The 20,254-nt window shown below is 36.9% G+C and overlaps 1 protein-coding gene across 3 annotated transcripts in view; it reads right to left on the bottom strand.

The window, feature by feature from the left end:
* Positions 1–3,067: 3,067 nt before the first annotated feature.
* The window catches only part of LARP4 (La ribonucleoprotein 4), an 85,247-nt gene continuing 68,060 nt past the window's right edge, over positions 3,068–20,254 (bottom strand). For 2 of the 3 annotated variants that reach the window (XM_049883101.1, XM_049883102.1), the window contains exons 11-16: positions 17,869–18,081; positions 17,178–17,226; positions 13,683–13,844; positions 4,870–4,994; positions 4,586–4,754; positions 3,068–3,424 (exon numbers count right to left, since the gene is read on the bottom strand). In XM_049883101.1, the coding sequence (XP_049739058.1) occupies positions 3,089–3,424; positions 4,586–4,754; positions 4,870–4,994; positions 13,683–13,844; positions 17,178–17,226; positions 17,869–18,081 (1,054 nt within the window). In that variant the 3' untranslated portion in view covers positions 3,068–3,088. The remainder of the gene's footprint in view (positions 3,425–4,585; positions 4,755–4,869; positions 4,995–13,682; positions 13,845–17,177; positions 17,227–17,868; positions 18,082–20,254) is intronic. The other variant, XM_049883103.1, reaches the window with a different exon arrangement.

Genomic DNA, 20,254 nt, shown 5'->3' with positions numbered 1-20,254 from the left:
GAGCATGTAAGACAACAAACCCACATCACCGAAAGACCTTGTCTTCTTCCAAAATCCAGTTGAAAAATATTTAGATGGATCACTATTTTGAATGCCAGTGTCTATAATTGGCAAAAATGAAATTACTCGTATTAGAGACAGGCTAGATATTATGAAAACCTTAATTAACAGGACAGAAAATGGAGATAGGGGTCTGCAATGTCTCCATGCACCTTCTCAATGAAACACAAAGCTATGAACTTGTGTGACTCTTGTTCTCTTCATACACTAGGAACTACAGCAGATTACTGCGCCATACAGAATTTGTTTCAGAAATAACATTTGTATCTATTTTTAGCCTCCAACAACCCAAGGAAGTATTAAGTCATAAGGGTGAAGAGAGGATTTGATATTTAAATTCTCCATCTAAAGAATCTAAAGAACCAAATAAATAGCTGAACTACAACAAACTCCCTAACCCTCATCAATTGCAATGCTCAAAAAAAAAAAAAAAAAAAAAAGCCAAGTTTCACACAACTCATAGGCATCATTTTGATACAAACCTTAAGTCTGCTGCAATAAAATAAACACTAAATACATACTGTGAATATATATATGTTTTATATATATATACACACATAGATACACATATTTTATTCTCCCCTATACAGCCCATCAAAAAGGGAACTATTAGATGTACAGAAGCAAATTAAATTAGACAAGTTATATTTCATTAGGAATTAAGAAGTGGTCACGTCTTTGAATTTCTACTTTCAATAACATTGGGGTAAAAAGCAAGAACATACTTGCTTTCTTCAAAAAAAAAAAAAAGGACTCGTGTTTCAATTAGAATCTTTGCATTTTTTAGAAGTTGGGTGGACTAAAAGGAGGTCACACGAGCATACGAGTAAAGCCTAAATCTGTGACACATTGTAAAAAAAAAAAAAAAGTAATGTTTCATTCTAAGTGCAATAATTAAGTTTATAATCCTTATCAAGTGATTTTAATACATTGTTTATTTTCATAAATTCAATGCATTCACAGTGTTAACACTTTAAATGTTTACCATTCCTACCAACTGCAGCATTACGTAAATAAACCAAAATAAGCACTTTTATTAGAGATGTAATCAATGACTATTAACACTTTTTTTTTAAAAGGACCTAAACTTCCCCAAATTTTAGCACAGGTAGTTTTATTGTATGTTTCATCTAGTAGATAATTTAAAAAAATAGCACGTAGAAATGAATAGTTTCAAACTGCTTAAATATACCATGTTATCAATCTATCAAATCAAAAGTAATTGCTGAGTAATAAGTTACAAAGAAAGAGTAATTCTGGATTATACAGAAATGTGCAGTGTTTTCAAAGCTCTTAATAGTTACCTACTAACACAAATCTCCAAACCTTAACTTAGAGTTGGAAGATGAGTTTCACAGTCACGTAATTTTTAACCTCATTTACATTCATTTTAATATATTACTAAGATGTTTACTTTATGTCACAATGGTGCTTTCCAGTGTTCACAATTTACAGTTTGTTTGTACATATGTAATTCACTAACATAAGAGACAGTTTTTACTATAATAAACTATCCCTAAAAAGAAAACAAAATCCCACTTACACAGAACTCTGAACATGGTATGACTTAAAACAGATTAATGCAACATGGTTTTTAATATTTTAGCCATATTCTAAATACCAGCATGTAAACTTGCCTATTTAATATATGAGGACTTCAACTTTATTGAGAAATTATGCATTAATTTTTTAAACCATCTTTCTGACCTCAGTTCAAAAAGGTCATGCTGTTTCTGTCTCAAGTGAATTCCAAACTATATATATATATATTTTTTTTTTTGAAAGGAGGGGAGGGAAGGAAGGTGATACAGTGTCAACAGAATTAAGATCCCCTCAAATTAAACCTTTTTTTTTTTAACTTCTTTTTTACTTCTACACTATTTAACAGTTCAACAGTCAGTTACAATGTTTCATCTTTAACACTAACACAAATTACTGTAGGGTCCACCTGCCCTACCATTCTGGGATCTAGAGTTCTAAATATGTGAACATAAGAGTAAAATACTTCAATGTTCAATTGAGAAGTTTAGAACAGCTGTTATATGATTTGACTAAACTGGTCAAAGCAGTTAGAAACATACAATTCTGTAGACGGTTGGTTATTTTGCTTTTGGGGTGGGCAGTTAAAGTACAGAGAGTAACAAATGAATTAACAACCAAAAAAAAAATTTCCCGTTTTAGGGAGTAAAAAAAAAAAAAAAAAAATCACAGGTCAGTTGAAACCTCTGGTGTCCATTTGACCTATTCACTGAGGTTTAAAATCAAATTTCCAATTTTTTACATAAGCCCCATTCTGTCCTTGAATATCAAACTGGATGGTAGTCACATCGCCAAGTACAATCAGCTTAACAGCCTTGTTGAATGAAATATTAGTAAAATCAAAAAGATAGGCTCAATTTCAAAATGGAAAAAAAAATTCTACTCAAGTATTACATTCAGTTTTCAAACCATTTACTAACATGACAACAGATTTGGCTTCAATCACCCTTCTACACACTCATACCCATAACAGGCACCCCAGCCAATGATCTGCTTTTGCAACACAAGGCCATATAGGCAGAGATGGCATTTTCCAAGCCAAACTTTAAATAGATTAAAAAAAGTAATTTCTAATTTTTACAGAAATGCTTCTTCAAAAAATATTTTCTCTCACTCCCTCATCTCCTATACTGAAGGATGTGTAATATGTTTTTTCCCCAGCTAAATCTGAACCCTCAAAATTGATTCCAGGCAGAAAATCTCTGCAAATTAAAATCAGAAACAAAAATAGAAAAATTATATTTTTATATATATATATATATATATATATTTATACTGATTGGAATCCTCTAGCATTTTAAAAATCACTTTAGAGATGAATTTTGGGATTCAACTGCTCACAACACCAAAATCCGTAATGATTTAAGGACTTACTCCTGTTCTCTTCTGGCTGCTCCCTCCCCTCCAAACAGTTCAATATAGCCACGGCTCAAGTTTAATGGGAAGAGAGAGAGTAGTTTCTGAATAGTTTTTTTTTGTTTTTTTTTTTTTACTTTGGTGATCTGGGTGGCACATATTGCTCTTTGCCATTACGTCGAGTCACTCCCTGAGGTATAGCCCTATGGCCAAACTGGCGTCTCTGTTCCCTGATTTTTCCAGCTGCTCCCCTGGGAATGGTATTGCCTCGAGAGCCAGAATAATCCTTATTAGCCCTTGCTTCTGGCTTCTCATGTGGTTTCTCAACAGGCTTCTCAGGGGCTCCATTCTCTTCATTTTTGGTGGGAGACACTACATTAGAGCGAAGTTCCCGTAGTGGCTGCACAACTGGAGACGGCTCTTTAGGGGGCTTCTGGCATACTTCGGCATAACTTAACTTCCGAGGTTCCTTTGAAGTGATTAAAAGAAAAAAAAATTTTTTATGGTACACATTCTCTAAATAATAAAGTACAAAAAGAATCATGTTAACCAAAAGAAAGCAATAAGTTATTTTCTAAGAAAAGGTAATAGGTACTCTCCTATACACTGTTATTAGAATGTATTGGTACAATCTTTAAAGAAGTTTGCTAAAAATACTAAAAAGCCTTAACAATTTATCTACGATACAATAGTTTCATTTGAGAAATTTACCCTAAGGATGATCATGTTGGCATTGTTTATAGTAATGAAAGAACTGCAAACAACCTCAATGTCTAACAAGAAAGGACAGATTAATAATGGTACATCTATATGATGAAATAAAAAATGGTTCCACCCTCTCTTCTCTAGCTACAAAGAACTCTGAGAGGGAATCTACAAGAATCTCCGCAGAGCAGGCAGATACCAATAATGTATTAATAGAAAATTAATTACATGTCTTAGTTATTTTATCTGAAAAAGGAGGATAACAGGTGTATTGTGATAAAAGGACAAAGCATGTAGGAAGTCTTTAGCACTGTTCTTAGCATACAGTAGGCGCTCAATGAATGGTAGCTGCTATTCTACTATCAAATGACAAACGTAAAATGTTCTCAACCTATAAAAAGAAAGATACGCTAAAATTCTACTAATTGTATCACTGAATAAAAAGGTCATAAGTAAATGTTATTTCTCACCTCCATTTTTCTCTACTTTCCCAATTATAAAATTAAGAAACAATTCTGGAACTGGAATAAAACTGGGAGCAGCCCTCATAGTTTTCACAAACTTATTAAGCATCACACATTCAAAAAGAATTGCAAGAAATTCAAGGTCTCTTTACATTAGTCCAAAATGACTAAATTTATCACAACCTGGATAAGAAAGATGCTTCATTTAATTATAATATGATCAGAAAAAAGCAATCAAAAGAAACAAAATGAACAGTAACTCCTTCATGCCTTCAACAGGGTTAACTTTCCCTATCCCTTCAGAGTAACCTTAAACTCCTTTAGCTTCTGATGCAGGCAGCCCCAATGTGGGCTATTTCCAAATGACTTCGCCCTAATAAAGAGTTACATGGAAAACAAAAAAATCACCCATTATCTAATCTAGTATCTTTTTTTTCACACATATAAACTCTTCCCGTTACCTGTAGGGCCACAGCTACAGTTGCATTTATATTACTATTACTTGGTGAAGTAGTATTTGTCCTTGACGGCTTTGTACTAGTCGGGGAAGAAACTGGTAAAGTCGTCTGGCTGAGACTATCCTTCTGAACAGTGGATCCCTCTATTATATCCTTTTCTTGCTGAGTTGTGCTAAGGAAAAAAAGAGCTTAAATTTAGACTTAGTATAGCACACAGAGCAGTTCGGCAATTGATCAGATGAAAAAGTAATCTTAAAGCTGAAGATTTCCTATCCTGAAACTTTTACCTTAATGCAGGAAGCTCAGCTGTAGGTGGAGGACTTGTACTCACACTGAGCTGCTGGGCAGAGCTACAGTCTGTCTGCTCATCCTCTGCAGGCACTGGGCAGCTAAATCTCAATTCTTCATTATCCTTAAAGTAAAAAGAGATTTCAAAATTTTATTTAAATAGACATTTCTCTAAAGAAGATATGCAAGTGGTGAATACGCACATGAAAAGACACTGAACATCATTCCCAGTGCTGTCGAGTCGATTCCAACTCATAGCGACCCTATAGGACAGAGTAGAACTGCCCCATAGAGCTTCCAAGGAGCACCTGGCGGATTTGAACTGCTGACCCTTTGGTTAGCAGCCGTAGCACTTAACCACTACGCCACCAGGGTTTCCTCCACATCATTAGTCGTTGGGAAATGAAAATCAAGACCATGATGAAAAATCACTTCATACCCACTAGAATGACTATAAAAAAAAAAAAAAAATCAGATAATAACAAATGTTGGTGATGAGGTAGAAGAACTGGAACACTCAAACACCGCTGGTAGGAATTAGAATTCCTCAGTGATTTCAGAAAACAGCCTGGCAATTCCGCAAAGTTAAACATAGAGTTGCTCAGCAATTGCACTCCTAGAGAAATGAAAATATATGTTAACACAAAAAACTTGTATACAATGCTCTGGCAGCATTATTCGTAAGAGTTAAAAGTGGACACAATCCAAATGTCCATCAACTGATAAAAGGATAAATGAGATGTGGTATAAATATATATCCATACAAAGGAATATCACTTGGCAATAAAAGGAATCAAGTACTGTATCAGCACAATATGGATGAACCTTGAAAATATGCTACAGGAAAGAAGCCAGACACAAAAGGCCACATATTATATGATTCCATTTATACAAAATGTTCAGAAGAGGGAGAAAAGGAGGAGGGAGGAAGGGAGGGGGAAAGAGAAAAAAAAAGCTGTAATTCAATCAAAGCCAGACCTTAATACCTGGAAAAAACTGTCTACTCTAAAGGGTTTTTACTTCTTTCTGAAAATTTTACAACAAATCCTTATGAGAGAAAGGCTATAGAGTGCTGGTTAAATATGGTAGATGAAACACAAATGTTTGTCTCCTCTTAAAATATCCTGAAAATAAAATGAGATAGAAAACAAAACAAAAAAACAAACCACAAAGATAACAGGGAAGGAGGTGACGGCAGATAAGAGAAAAAGAAATTTTGGAAGATGTAAAACAAATGTTTAAGCAGCAGCAGCAGCAAAACTGGAGGGCACTGATAATGAGCAAGCTGACTGGAGTCCCAGGACAACCGAAAGGCTCAGGGATTAAAAACATTAAGTACCACGAATCCAGGATGTATGCAGGGTGGGAACCAAAACAGAAATACTGGTTGTAAATCTGTGTAAAAAACATTTAGAGTTGAGACCTACTTCCCCTGTCCATGAAGAAAGGCAACTACATCCTATACCTTGGTAGAAAATAGGTGGTTTACACTCTGATAAGGATGAAAAAGAAGGCTCTGAGGAGAGAGACTTCGGACAAGCTAAGGATAGGAATCAAGCAACAGACTGAAAATGCAGTGATAAAGTAAAAGTTTGCATAGGGACTGGTGGATCACTTCCAGTTTTCAATTGATCAGGTCCTTGAATGCTAGTAGCAAGCTCATCCGAACCTGGCAGGAGACTGGAGAATTCTTCTCTGGATTACTGGTGAACTGTGCAGACCACTCATGCTGAAACCCACTAGCTGAAAATCACCAACTTTAGGCAGTCCCTGAGTTAAACAGGTCTGACATACATACTACCTTTAGTTACACCACTGAATTGTACACTTTAAAATGGTTAAAACAGTGAATTTTGTGTTATATGAATTTTATCTCAATGAAAACAAACATGGATGAAACAGTGATGGATCACTGCACAAGCAAAAAACAGAGAGGAAAAGAGAAAACTAGAGGAAATTCAGGCAGAAAACAAAAACAAAAAACTAGATTCATGAAAAAATAAGATCCTGTAAAAAAAGAAACATTTAAAAAACAAGAAAGAACTCTTCAGAAATTAAAAATAATAGATGAAATAAAATTTTCAATAATTTTAGAAGATAATATTCAGCAAAACTTCAGAGAAGATATAAACAAATACAAAGATAAAAATTAGGGAAGCTAAAACAAGTAAATCAGAGGGTCAACCTGTAAGGCCCATTATCAAATTAAGAATTCAACAAAGACAAGAAAAGAGAGGAGAGAAATTTACCAAAGAAATAATGCAAGAAAATTTCTGAGACTTGAAGGATATGAGTTTCCAGATGAAGGGTCCCACCCAAGCAGCCAGTGCCATGAATGAAAAGAGCCACACTGAAAGAGCATCAAGAAATTTCACAGACTACAGAGATAAATAAAAGATCCTAAAAGCCTCTAGGAAAGAAAAAAACAAATCAGACAAAGGTTTAAGGATCTGACTTTATTACAATTCTCAAAAAAGAATTTTTGAGAGCTAGAAGATCATTTCCTAAGCAAGATACAAAAAGAACAAATCATAAAGCAAAGACTGATAAAAATGACATTAAAATTAAGAACTGTTTTTACCCACAGACAGCACAGACTAAAAACAAGCCATAAAACTGAGAAGCTTATCTGTAATACATGTAAATGACAAATGATTAGTATTCAGAATATATTAAAAACATTTCATGAATTTAAGAGACAATCGAATAGAAAAACATGTGCAAAATACTTGACCCTTTACAAGGGTCACCCATGGAGGACAGGTTTCAGCTGAGCTTCCAGACTAAGACAGACTAGGAAGAAGGACCCAGCAGGCTACTTCTGAAAAGCATTAGCCAGTGAAAACCTTATGAATAGCAGTGGAACATTGTCTGATATAGTGCTGGAAGATGAGCCCCCCAGGTTGGAAGGCACTCAAAAGATGACTGGGAAAGAGCTGCCTCCTCAAAGTAGAGTCAGCCTTAATGACGTGGATGGAGTAAAGCTTTCAGGACCTTCATCTGCTGATGTGTCACGACTCAAAATGAGAAGAAACAGCTGCAAACATCCGATTATTAATTAATCGGAACCTGGAACGTATGAAGTCTGAACCTAGGAAAACTAGAAATCATCAAAAATGAAATGGAATGCATAAACATCAATATCCTAGGCATTAGTGAGCTCAAATGGACTGGTACTGGTCATCCTGAAGCGGACAATCATATAGTCTACTATGCTGGGAATGACAACTTGAAGAGGAATGGTGTTGGCATGCATCGTCAAAAAGAACCTTTCAAGATCTATCCTGAAGTACGACGCTATCAGTGGTAGGATAATATCCGTATGCCTACAAGGAAGACCAGTTAATATGACTATTATTCAAATTTATGCATCAACCACTAGGGCCAAAGATGAAGAAATAGAAGACTTTTATCAGCTGCTGCAGTCTGAAATTGATCGAACATGCAGTCAAGATGCATTGATAATTACTGGCGATTGGAATGCGAAAGTTGGAAATAAAGAAGAAGGATCAGCAGTTGGAAAATATGGCCTTGGTGACAGAAACAATGCCGGAGATCAAATGATAGAATTTTGCAAGACCAACGACTTCTTCATTGCAAATACCAATGACTTCTTCATTGCAAATACCTTCTTTCGCCAGCATAAACGGCAACTATTCATCTGGACCCCGCCAGATGAATGAACACCCAGAAATCAAACTGACTATATCTGTGGAAAGAGATGATGGAAAAGCTCAGTATCACTCAGAACAAGGCCAGGGGCCGACTATGGAACAGACCATCAATTACTCATATGCAAGTTCAAGCTGAAACTGAAGAAAATCAGAGCAAGTCCATGAGAGCCAAAATATGACCTTGAGTATATCCCACCTGAATTTAGAGACCATCTGAAGAAAAGGTTTGAGATGCACTGAACACTAGTGACCGAAGACCAGACGAGTTGTGGAATGATATCAAGGACATTATACATGAAGAAAGGAAGAGGTCATTGAAAAGATAGGAAAGAAAGAAAAGACCAAGATGGATGTCAGAGGAGACTCTGAAACTTGCTCATGAACGTCGAGCAGCTAAAGCAAAAGGAAAAATTGATGAAGTAAAAGAACTGAACAGAAGATTTCAAAGGGCAGCTCGAGAAGACAAAGTAAGGTATTATAACGACATGTGCAAAGAGCTGGAGATGGAAAACCAAAAAGGAAGAACACACTCAGCATTGCTCAGGCTGAAAGAACTGAAAAAAAAAAAAAAAATCCAAGCCTCCAGTTGCAAAAGTGAAGGATTCTATGGGGAAAATATTAAACGATGCAGGAAGCATCAAAAGAAGATGGAAGATGCCCGGCCACAATCGATGACTGCCCTGACAGGGAGCACAACAGAGAACTCCTGAGGGAGCGGGAGATCAGTGGGATGCAGACCCCAAATTCTCATAAAAAGACCATACTTAATGGTCTGACTGAGACTAGAGGAATCCCGGCGGCCATGCTCCCCAGACCTTCTGTTGGCACAGGATGGGAACCATCCCCGAAGACAACTCATCAGACATGAAAGGGACTGGTCAGCAGGTGGGAGAGAGATGCTGATGAAGAGTGAGCTAATTATATCAGGTGGTCACTTGAGAGTGTGTTGGCAACTCTTGTCTGGAGGGGGGATGGGAGGATAGAGAGAGAGGGAAGCTGGCAAAATTGTCACGAAAGGAGAGACTGAAAGGGCTGACTCAATAGGGGGAGAGCAAGTGGGAGTACGGAGTAAGATGTATGTAAACTTATATGTGACAGACTGGATTTGTAAATGTTCACTTGAAGCTTAATAAAGGTTAATAAAAAAAAAAAAAAAGAAGATGGAAGGAATACACAGTCATTATACCAAAAAGAACTGGTTGATGTTCAGCCATTTCAAGAGATGGCATATGATCAGGAACCGATGGTACTAAAGGAAGAAGTCCAAGCTGCTCTGAAGGCATTGGCGAAAAACAAGGCTCCAGGAATTGATGGAATATCCACTGAGATGTTTCAACGAACAGATGCGGTGCTGGAGGTGCTTACTCGTCTATGCCAAGAAATATGGAAGACAGCTTCCTGGCCAACTGACTGGAAGAGATCTATATTTAGGCCGATTCCAAAGAAAGATGATCCAACCAGATGTGGAAATTATAGAACAATATCATTGATGTCACATGCAAGCAAAATTTTGCTGAAGATCATTCAAAACTAGCTGCAGCAGTATATCGACAGGGAACTGCCAGAAATTCAGGCCAGTTTCAGAAGAGGACGTGGAACCAGGGATATCATTGCTGATGTCAGGCTGATCCTGGCTGAAAGCAGAGAATACCAGAAGGATGTTTACACCTGTGTTTTGCTGACTATGCAAAGGCATTAGACTGTGTGGATCATAACAAATTATGGATAACACTGCAAAGAATGGGAATTCCAGAACACTTAATTGTGCTCATGAGGAACTTTAACATAGTTCAAGAGGCAGTTGTTTGGACATAACAAGGGGATACTGATTGGTTTAAAGTCAGGAAAGGTGTGCATCAGGGTTGTGTTCTTTCACCATACCTATTCAATCTGTATGCTGAGCAAATAATAGCTGGATTATATGAAGAACAGGGCATCAGGATTGGAAGAAGACTCATCAACAACCTGCGTTATACAGATGACACAACCCTGCCTCCTTAAAGTGAAGAGGACTTGAAGCACTTACTAATGAAGATCAAAGACCACAGCCTTCAGTATGGATTGCACCTCAACATAAAGAAAACAAAAATCCTCATAACTGGACCAATGATAAATAAAGAAAAGATCGAAGTTGTCGAGGATTTCATTTTACTTGGATCCACAATCAACAGCCATGGAAGCAGCAGTCAAGAAATCAAAAGATGCAGTGCACTGGGTAAATCTGCTGCAAAACCAAACCAAACCAAACCCAGTGCCGTGGAGTTGATTCTGACTCATAGTAACCCTACAGGACAGAGTAGAACTGCCCCATAGAGTTTCCAAGGAGTGCCTGTAAAGGACCTCTTTAAAGTGTTGAAGAGCAAAGATGTCACCCTGAAGACTAAGGTGCGCCTGACCCACGCCATGGTATTTTCAGTCACATCATATGCATGTGAAAGCTGGACAATGAATAAGGAAGACTGAAGAAAAACTCACGCCTTTGAATTGTGGTGCTGGTGAAGAATACTGAATATACCATGGACTGCCAAAAGGACGAACAAATCTGTCTTAGAAGAAGTACAGGCAGAATGCTCCTTACAGGCAAGGATGGCAAGACTGTGTCTTACATACTTTGGACATGTTGTCAGGAGGGATCAGTCCCTGGAGAAGGACATCATGCTTGGCAGAGTACTGGGTCAGCGGAAAAGAGGAAGACCCTCAACGAGGTGGATTGACACAGTGGCTGCAACAATGAGCTCAAGCATGACAATGATTTTAAGGATGGCTCAGGACCAGGCAGTGTTTTGTTCTGTTGTGCACAGGGTCGCTATGAGTCGGAACCGACTTGACGGCACCTAACAACAACAACAAAGAAGTAACAGAAGAATATATACTGTATGATTCCATTTATACAGTATTTAAAAACAGGCACACTAAATGATATATTGTCTAGGGAACAGGTTGGCAAACTGAAGCCTGCAGGCCAAATCCAATCCTGGGACTTATTTTGGTATGGCTTAGAACTAAGAATGGTTTGTCCATTTTTAAAGGGTTATAAAAATTAACAAAGCCAGAAAATGCAGCAGAAACAGCTTGTGGCCTGCAAAGCCTAAAATATTTACTATCTGACCTTTTACGGAAGCTTGCTAGCCCAGAATGGGAAACTATAAAGAAAAGCAAAAGCAAGAAAATGACAGTTAGCACAATGTTTACCTTTAAGGGGGAGAAATAAAGAGGAGGAATTGTATTAGAGAAGGAATACACATGAGATTGCTGAGATTATACGTAGAGCTTACCAGGGACAGGGCACTTTATTATTATTTCTTAAAAATGTATGTGTGTGTGAGAGACAACTCACCAAATCTGAGAAGCCATCAATTGTAAAACACACCATTATTTTATGTACCATTAAGAAAAAAAACACTGCCACTTCAACTATGACAGTTTACAATTATAAGACCGCCTGATTTTCGAAGGTGGTAAGCATGAAAAAGTGTACCTTAGAGTTGATCGAATTGTATTTCGTAATGTTTTTAAACAGGAAAAAAAATGGAATAATACCTTTAAAACTCAGAGGGAAAAAGATTTCTAATCAAGAATTTTATAGTAAGACAAACTACTAATCAAATGTGAAAGCAGAAAAACGTTTTCAGAATACAAGATCTCAAAACATTTATACCCCATAACCACTTCTTCAGGAAGCACTGGAAGAGGTGACCCACCATAACGTTTGCACGTAAAACAAGGGCAGGAAGAAAGGGAATCCAACAAAGAAGAGGAAAGAAAATTCCCAGGATGATGGTGAAATAAAGTCTGAGTAATGCAGCTGTGCAGTAGGTCACTAAGAGTGTACAAGAGAGAAAAAGTAATCACAGTGTGCTATGAGGCTCAGCTATGAAAAAAACAAGTAATATTGAGATGTGTTTTACAAAGAATTGGCAAAGCTTTTTACTTTCTAAAGTGGTACTAAAATAATGGGACACCTTATAATTGATTGTATCTTAGATCTGACCTTAAATTTTATGAAATACAGTATACTGGAAGCACGGGAAAAATTAAGTATGTTGGTTTAAGAGAGTTAAAGTCTTAGCTTTTAGAATATAAAGTTAATAGAACCCAGAACCCAGTGCTGTCGAGTCGATTCCGATTCATAGCGACCCTAAGTTAATAGAAAATGTCTAAAATTGAAAAGTCAAGAAACAGCAATATAACAATACTAATTAGAAATACAGGAGTAAATCTCAAGAGAAAAAGCTAAGAGCTGAAAAGTGGTTGCAGAGCACTGCTGTTTTTCATCACAAGCCTAGGTCTTCTACGTACATGTACTCTTAAAATAAAAACTGAATTAGAAAAAAAGAGACGGAAATTAGAAAAATCTGTGGGGCCTGAGGATTTAGGATATAAAGAGGTCTACACTCAAAAGTATTACAGGAGAGAGTATCCCAACCCTTTTGATAGTTAGTCTCCATTATTTTAAAGATTGAGTTTACTAAACTAGCTTAGAATTCATTTAAATAATTTGTTAGTTATAGACACTTAAATGGAAATGTCACCTTCTATACTAACCAAGGGGTCGGCAGTTCGAAAATGCCAGGCGCTCCTTGGAAACTCTATGGAGCAGTTCCACTCTGTCCTATAGGGTCGCTATGAGTCGGAATCGACTCGATGGCACTGGGTTGGGATGGGTATTCAGCTTGCACTCACCTGTTCTTTCAAGTTAAGATGACTGGTGCAAAGACACTCAAAAGTCAAGAAATATTTTATTGACCTCATATAGCTTTACCATAAATCTTTTTATATACTGAAAACGCCATGAATAAAAACTATGAAAGAAATACATATTAAATACAAATAAAATTTAAATATTAACCTTGGTGGGAGGGGGGAGGGGGACGGAGCCCTAATTATGGTCCCATTAGGTAAGAGAGCAAGGAACTCTGGTGGCGCAGAGGTTAAGAGCTGGGCTGCTAACGGAAAGGCTGGCATTTGAACCCACTGGTAGCTCCATGGGAGACAGATGTGGCCGTCTGCTTCTGTAAAGATTTACAGCCTTGGAAATCCTATAGGGTTGCTACGCGTTGGAATTGACTCTATGGCAACAGGTTAAGGTAAGAGATTAGAGATAACCATATTGAATGTGTCAATGCGTCAGTGTTTACCTTTTCTTTGTAGACACCTTTAACAACATCAGACATCCTACTCTCCAAAGAGAGTTCATCCGGTATTCTTGATGAACTTCCAGGTAAAGGAGGAAAATTTGAGGCTAATAGGTCAAACTTTGGTGTTGGAGCCTTTGCTTCAGCTGTTGAAGGATGGGGTCTCTAAAAGACACAAATCATGCAACAGGTCATATGCCTCTTTCATTCCCTACTTCTGTACCACAGAAGCTGAAAGCTGTTAAGAAAGAAAACAAAGACCGCACACAAAAATGCACAGGACTGTCCCATTAAACATTATTAGCTTCTCTTCTCAGTTGAGCTCTCATTACTCTTTCTTTATCCTGCTTATCTGTAGTCAGCTCTGCCTTCTGTTCCCTTTGTAGACTCTGCCATACTCCTTAAGTCTTCTAACCAATCTCCATTATTCTTTGCTGTCTAAATTTGCTATACTCCTTTACATAATGAAAACAAAAATGCCATCTTACCTAAATTTTCCATCATCTTTTCTCCTTCCATAGTCTCAAGAGATAACCGCATCCTTCTTCCTTTTTATAACATGCTGGGAAATTTCCTTGTCTTTCCTTTCTACCTACTATCCTATACATCCACTGACAAGTCTATCACTTGTAGCTCTTCTGCCTCCTTCTCAGTACTCATCACTCCACTAAAACTGTTTTGGCAAGTCACTAATGCCTTCCACAATGTAAGATGTGACAGACGCTTTACTTTTCCTGACCTCTCTATACTATTTGGCATGCTAATCATTCTTTCCTTTAGGAGCTCATTTCTCCCTCAGCTTCCATGATACCTTTTGCTTGGTTCTTCTCAGATATGATAGCTGCTTGCTCCCCTCTCCCTGCACACTTCAAAATTTAAGGTATCTATTTGGTTATTACTCTTTTGGCTTTGCATACACTCCCTGGGTGATATCCACTCTCCATACCTTTAACTATTAGCTATATGCAAATGACCCTTAAAATAGTATTTTTGCTTTTAGGGGTGATTGCAATGTTTTAAAAATTACATTGCAGTGATGGTTACCCAGCTTAGTAAATTTGTCAAAAAAACTGAATTCTAATATTTTAAATATCTTCAGCCCACACCTTTACCAGAAACCTAGATATCCATTTATTAGCCATCTCCACTCAGATTTCTCTTCGATATTTTAAACAACATACCAAATAATCCCATTTTTCAGCTCAAAGCTGCTCTGTTCAAGATTCCACACCTGGCCCTCTTTATCACTCACTCTACAGAGTCCCCGGCATGACCTCATCGACTCTTACCACCCAATTACTAGCGTAAGACAACAAATCCAAAATATTACCTCTAGTTAAAATCTCTCTCCTATAAAGAGGCAGGTCCACCTGGCCCTCCTACTGGAAGGTATGCTTGTCTCCTTTTTCTTCACCCGAACTTTTAATCCTCAAATTTCCGATATATTAATTAAACCCCAAATCTAATCTCCCCTCCCCCCAGTTGCTTGGGTCACTTGAGGGCTATTGTGAACTGCTACAATGGCTTCCTAAAAACATTTGTTACCTTAAGTCTTGTGGCTGCCCATGGTTTAGAATGATATCAACAAAAACCAATGCTTTCTTAAAAAGTTCACACTTTTCCCTAAAGGCTGTTAATATGTAGTACATTTCCTTTTTCGAAAATCAGTTATCTTTTCACCCCCAAATTTAGCCATGTTAAATAAGCATTATATACATGTTTATGATATATCTATAAGTTCTAGGCTGGGTTTGCTTGAGACTTAAAGACAATTTTTCTTCCTCAATTCCATTTGCTCCTCATTAAGAGACTGTAAACATTTGTCATGAACAAACCACAAAAAATAAAATATGTAAATATGTTGAAGCTAGGGAAGATTCAGGTATCACCATGTCCACAACTGCAATTTTATCTAAAAGCTGGTTTATGAGATTCATGTATGTAAGAATCAGCAGTATGTAGAAAATGGCCTCAAATTAACAATCATAAAAGTGAATGATTAACCTATCAGACTGGCAAAAAATCATACATTCTGTAAGGCTATGGTCAATCAGGAACTTTTCTTTATTGCTTGTGAGAGTAAAAATTAGCACAATCCCTATAGAAAGCTGTTTGGCAAAATGATTAAATTGCAATCCAGCAATCCCATTTCTAAGGGGCCCTGGAGGCACAACGGTTAAGAGCTCTAAGAGAGCTCGGGTGTTAAACAAAAGGTTGGGGGTTAGAATCTACCAGCTGCTTCGTGGGAGATAGATGTGGCAGGCAGCCTGCTTCTGTAAAGATTACAACCTTTGTAACCCTATAGAGCAGTTCTACTCTGTCGTTTAGGGTTAACTATGAGTCAGAATCAACTTGACAGCAATGGCTTTGGTTTTTTTTAATCCCACTTCTGATAATTCTCCTTCAGATGTAATTGCACACGTGGGGAATGCGAGTTGTATGAGGTTTATCATTGTACTGTTTGTAACAGCACAGTGTGTAAAAGATTGAAACTACTTAAATGTCCGTCAATAAAGTAATAAGTAAACTGGTGTTTTTACAAATATAACGTATTAAGCTATAAAAAATGAGGATAAACAAAATGGCACACCAGCCTAGGGGCAAGGATGAGAAGGCAGGAACGGAAAGGAAAGCTGGTAATGGGGAACCCAAAGTTGAGAAGGGGAGAGTGCTGACGTGTCATGGGGTTGGCAACCAATGTCACAGAACAGTATGTGTATTGTTAAAAGTTAAACTAATTTGCTCTGTAAATCTTCATCTAAAGTACAATAAAAAAAAGGAAAAAAGGGAAAAAAAAAGATTTCAGCTTTGGAGCTCTAAGGGGCAGTTCTACCCTGTCCCATAGGGCCTCTATGAGTCCAACTTGAAGGCAACAGGTTTTTTTCGGGTCTTAAAAAAGGCAGCACTGATAGTTTACGATTATTTTTCTAAGACAAGGAATACAAATTGCATTTATTAAAAAAAAAAAGTTCAGAGAGACTTTAAAGAGACCCAGCCAACCCAATGCCAGGTATTGTTTTATTTCTGTCTCAATCCCTGGCATACATTGTAATACTCTCTGAAGAATTAAAAAAAAAAAAAGTTGCTGTCAAATCGACCCCAACGCATGGCAATCCCATGTATATCAGGGGAGAAAAAATGAGGATATTATGGATATATATATTGGAATGCTCTCTAAAGACATACTTGGAAAACTTTTCATATTTTTTATTTTTATACCATGAAATATAATATTCAAATAATTTGAGTCAAACCCCTAAGTGTGTGTGCTTGAGAGTAGGTAAGTGGGCTAGTGATGGTGGTAGATGTTTTGTGGTCAAGCTTATTATCTACCTTCACTGAATACTATAATCAATTAAAAAACAACAAAAAAAAATACAACAACCCAGTACGAGGAAAGACAGACTACAAGTCAACTCTGTAGTAAATCACAAAAGTACAAAAGTAAAAAACAAACAAAAAACCTGAAGAGATGTAATGAAAGATAGAAATACTTACTGGAATCCTGTCGTCTTCTCGTCGTCTTCGACCTCTGAAAAGAGTTCTCCTTTTAATAAAAGTGAGGGGTAACAACTCATAAATTTCTTCAAACATACACTATCTATCAAAGCTACCGAATAAAATTTTCCCTTGGAATTGAAAGTATCCATACTTTCAAATCTGAGGCTATTCTTCCATTATTATTAAAAGACAAATATATTCTTCTGAAAGGATCCTGAGCTAATCAATCTACAAACACTTCACCCATAATCACCACCACCACCAAGTAACCTGGCCCAATTTTATTACTAGTACTCCTGCCTCCCTAGAAGCATTATAAATTCCAGATCTTTTGTTTTGGCAGGGCACGGAACGTATAATCCCACCTCCATAGTTTAGAAGTTGAGAGAAATTAAACTATAATGCAGACTGGTTATCTTATTTAAGCTGTACTTTCTTCAGTGAACTGTAAAGAACTTCAGAATAACTTTATAAATCTGATTCAGACCTTTCATATATGTGGGTACTCTATATTTCTTAATAATGATACACTATTAACCCATGTTATGTGAACAATATACATATTTAGCATAACCATGTACCAATAATTAAGTTAAAAAACAAAACAAAAAACCACACCCATAGTCTTCAAATATTCAGGATAATTACACTATGATCAAAGAATTTTCATATAGCTGCATTTCCTTACCTGCCCCTACCATAGTCCCCATTTTGTTCCATCTGCAAAGTGGGAGTCTCCTTTGGAAGGTAAGTTTGCTCCTGATGTCCTGTTACCGTTGGGTTATGCCGTTCAGTTGGGAAGATCCTTGAATTAGATCTATTCAATGGTCCATCCCCCAATGATACAGAGCCCTCTGTTGAGTGTTCTGAACCACTGGATGGCCTAAAATGAGGCTTTACACTATAAGAAATATAAGATTATATACATCAAGACAAACAGAAAACCTTTCCTCTTAATGGTAGAAATTCTTAATAGCCCAATTTTAAAACCGCCTTCTGCTACACTATGATTTTCACAAACTAAGTTAAGCATAAAAGTATCAAACTGTGAAACTAACTCCTTTTATGTTCAAGAACTATCATTTTAAGAAGGTAAAAAAATTCTTTTACATTTAAAAAAGTTATGTTTGGAGAGATTTTGGGGAATGATCCCAAGTTCTTTGAGATCAAGATACTTCTACCTCAATACTCAGACTATAACTAGGAATTTAGCTGATGTCTTTAACATTAGTTGCAGTCTTGACAAGTCTAAATCAAGCAGATTTTTAGCTAATTCATGCATCTATAACATGCATTCTCAATGGGTACAATATTGCCCCTAAAAGGAAGTAAAAGTTGGTTCTTGGAGGGGGTGGTGTGTGAAAAAAATCTTACTCACTTTATGTGTAAGCACAGATATGCATACATTACATAAACAGATATACAGTATACCTATAAAACCAAAAAACCAAACCAACAACTGTCGAGTCAATTCCAACTCATAGCAACCCTATAGATCAGAATACAACTGCCCCATAGAGTTTCCAAGGGGCACCTGGCGGGCTTGAAGTGCTGACCTTTTGGTTAGAAGCAGTAGCACTTAATCACTATGCCACCAGGGCTTCCAGTATACCTATAACCAAAAAAAAAAAAAAAAGAAACCAAACCCATTGCTGTCGAGTCGATTCCAACTCAAAGCAACCCTACAGGACACAGTAGAACCGCCCCACAGAGTTTCCAAGGAGCACCTGGCAGATTTGAACTGCCGACCCTTTGGTTAGCAGCCGTAGCACTTAACTACTATGCCACCAGGGTTTCCAGTATACCTGTAGTATAGGAAAAAATGCCTAAAAGGCTCTTTAGGGAAGTGACAATGAAAAAAAGGTTGAGAAATACTGGAATATGCTCAAGTCCCAGCCCTTTTACTAAGCATTCATCACCAAATGAAATTAGTTGTCTAAAGATCCGCAGGTAGGACAGAAGACTAGGAAAATACAGCAATACAACTAACAGCCAGGCACGACTTCACGAATTAAGATATACAAGCTGATAAAAAATACTTCCAACAGAAATAGCTTTTATCTTAGATGATAGGTATAAACATCCAATTCCCTAAAAATTTATCGGCATATTATTTCTGTAAATAAAAATTAACAATTAAGGTAGTGTAACGGAGAGAGCATGCAGTTTAATGCAACAGTGAAAACATCTAAAGTAAACACAAGCAACTGAGGGTCTTGACTACAGATTAAAAAAGAGTGAGATTTGTATTTGTCCCTTTGCTTGCAATGTATATATGCCATTTTTATAGTCTACTTTCATAATATAAATTTATAATATTAATAACATACTGCCAATTCATGGTTCTCCAAACAGGGACTTAAAACCTTATGAATAATTATAAGGTCAACAACTAAACATTAATTCCAATGGTACCCTACTTTGCTCTCTGGATTGCTACTATCAAAACTTAAAGATACAAATCAGGCTGCAGAGTTGCGCTGAGTTTCATATAAGATGATGCTTTTTCAGAAAATTATTTTATGTCACAAAACAGATTTTTATAGCAATGAAAATTATAGTATGTTGCCTAACACAAAGTAATTTTCAAAATATTTGTATTATCCATATCTGAAAATGATCTTATATGGTAGATACACTGTTGACATATCTGTTCAGAAATTATCATTCATCTAAAATTTTACATTGCATGTCAATACACCTAACAGACAAGCTATTAGATTTAAACAGCCCTCAGATCTCATAATCTTACCCTTCATTGAGAGGACTTACAATCTCAGTCCAGGCAAAAGAAAAAAAGAATGAAGAAAGAAATGTGATGACAGAAAGAACAGAGAAGTGGCAGGAAGATACGGAAGAGAAAATGCCTGGACTTCTGAAAGTCAGTCCTATTCTCTCTAAGTAGACTAGTGATCATCACTGGGCTGTCACAAGGTTAATATAAAACTTACAAAAGGGCTCTCTAAAAGTTACTTTTTCTCCTTGACTGATTAAAAAAAAAAAAAGGGAATAAAGAACTGGCAGTGGTCAACTCTTAGAATCAAGGAGGAGGAGGACTGGAATTGGTGGTCAAA

Source organism: Elephas maximus, chromosome 4 (assembly GCF_024166365.1).
Source record: "Elephas maximus indicus isolate mEleMax1 chromosome 4, mEleMax1 primary haplotype, whole genome shotgun sequence".
Taxonomy (NCBI): Eukaryota; Metazoa; Chordata; class Mammalia; order Proboscidea; family Elephantidae; genus Elephas; species Elephas maximus.
Note: the sequence above shows the minus strand (reverse complement) of the source record. Positions and strands in the feature narration are given on the sequence as shown.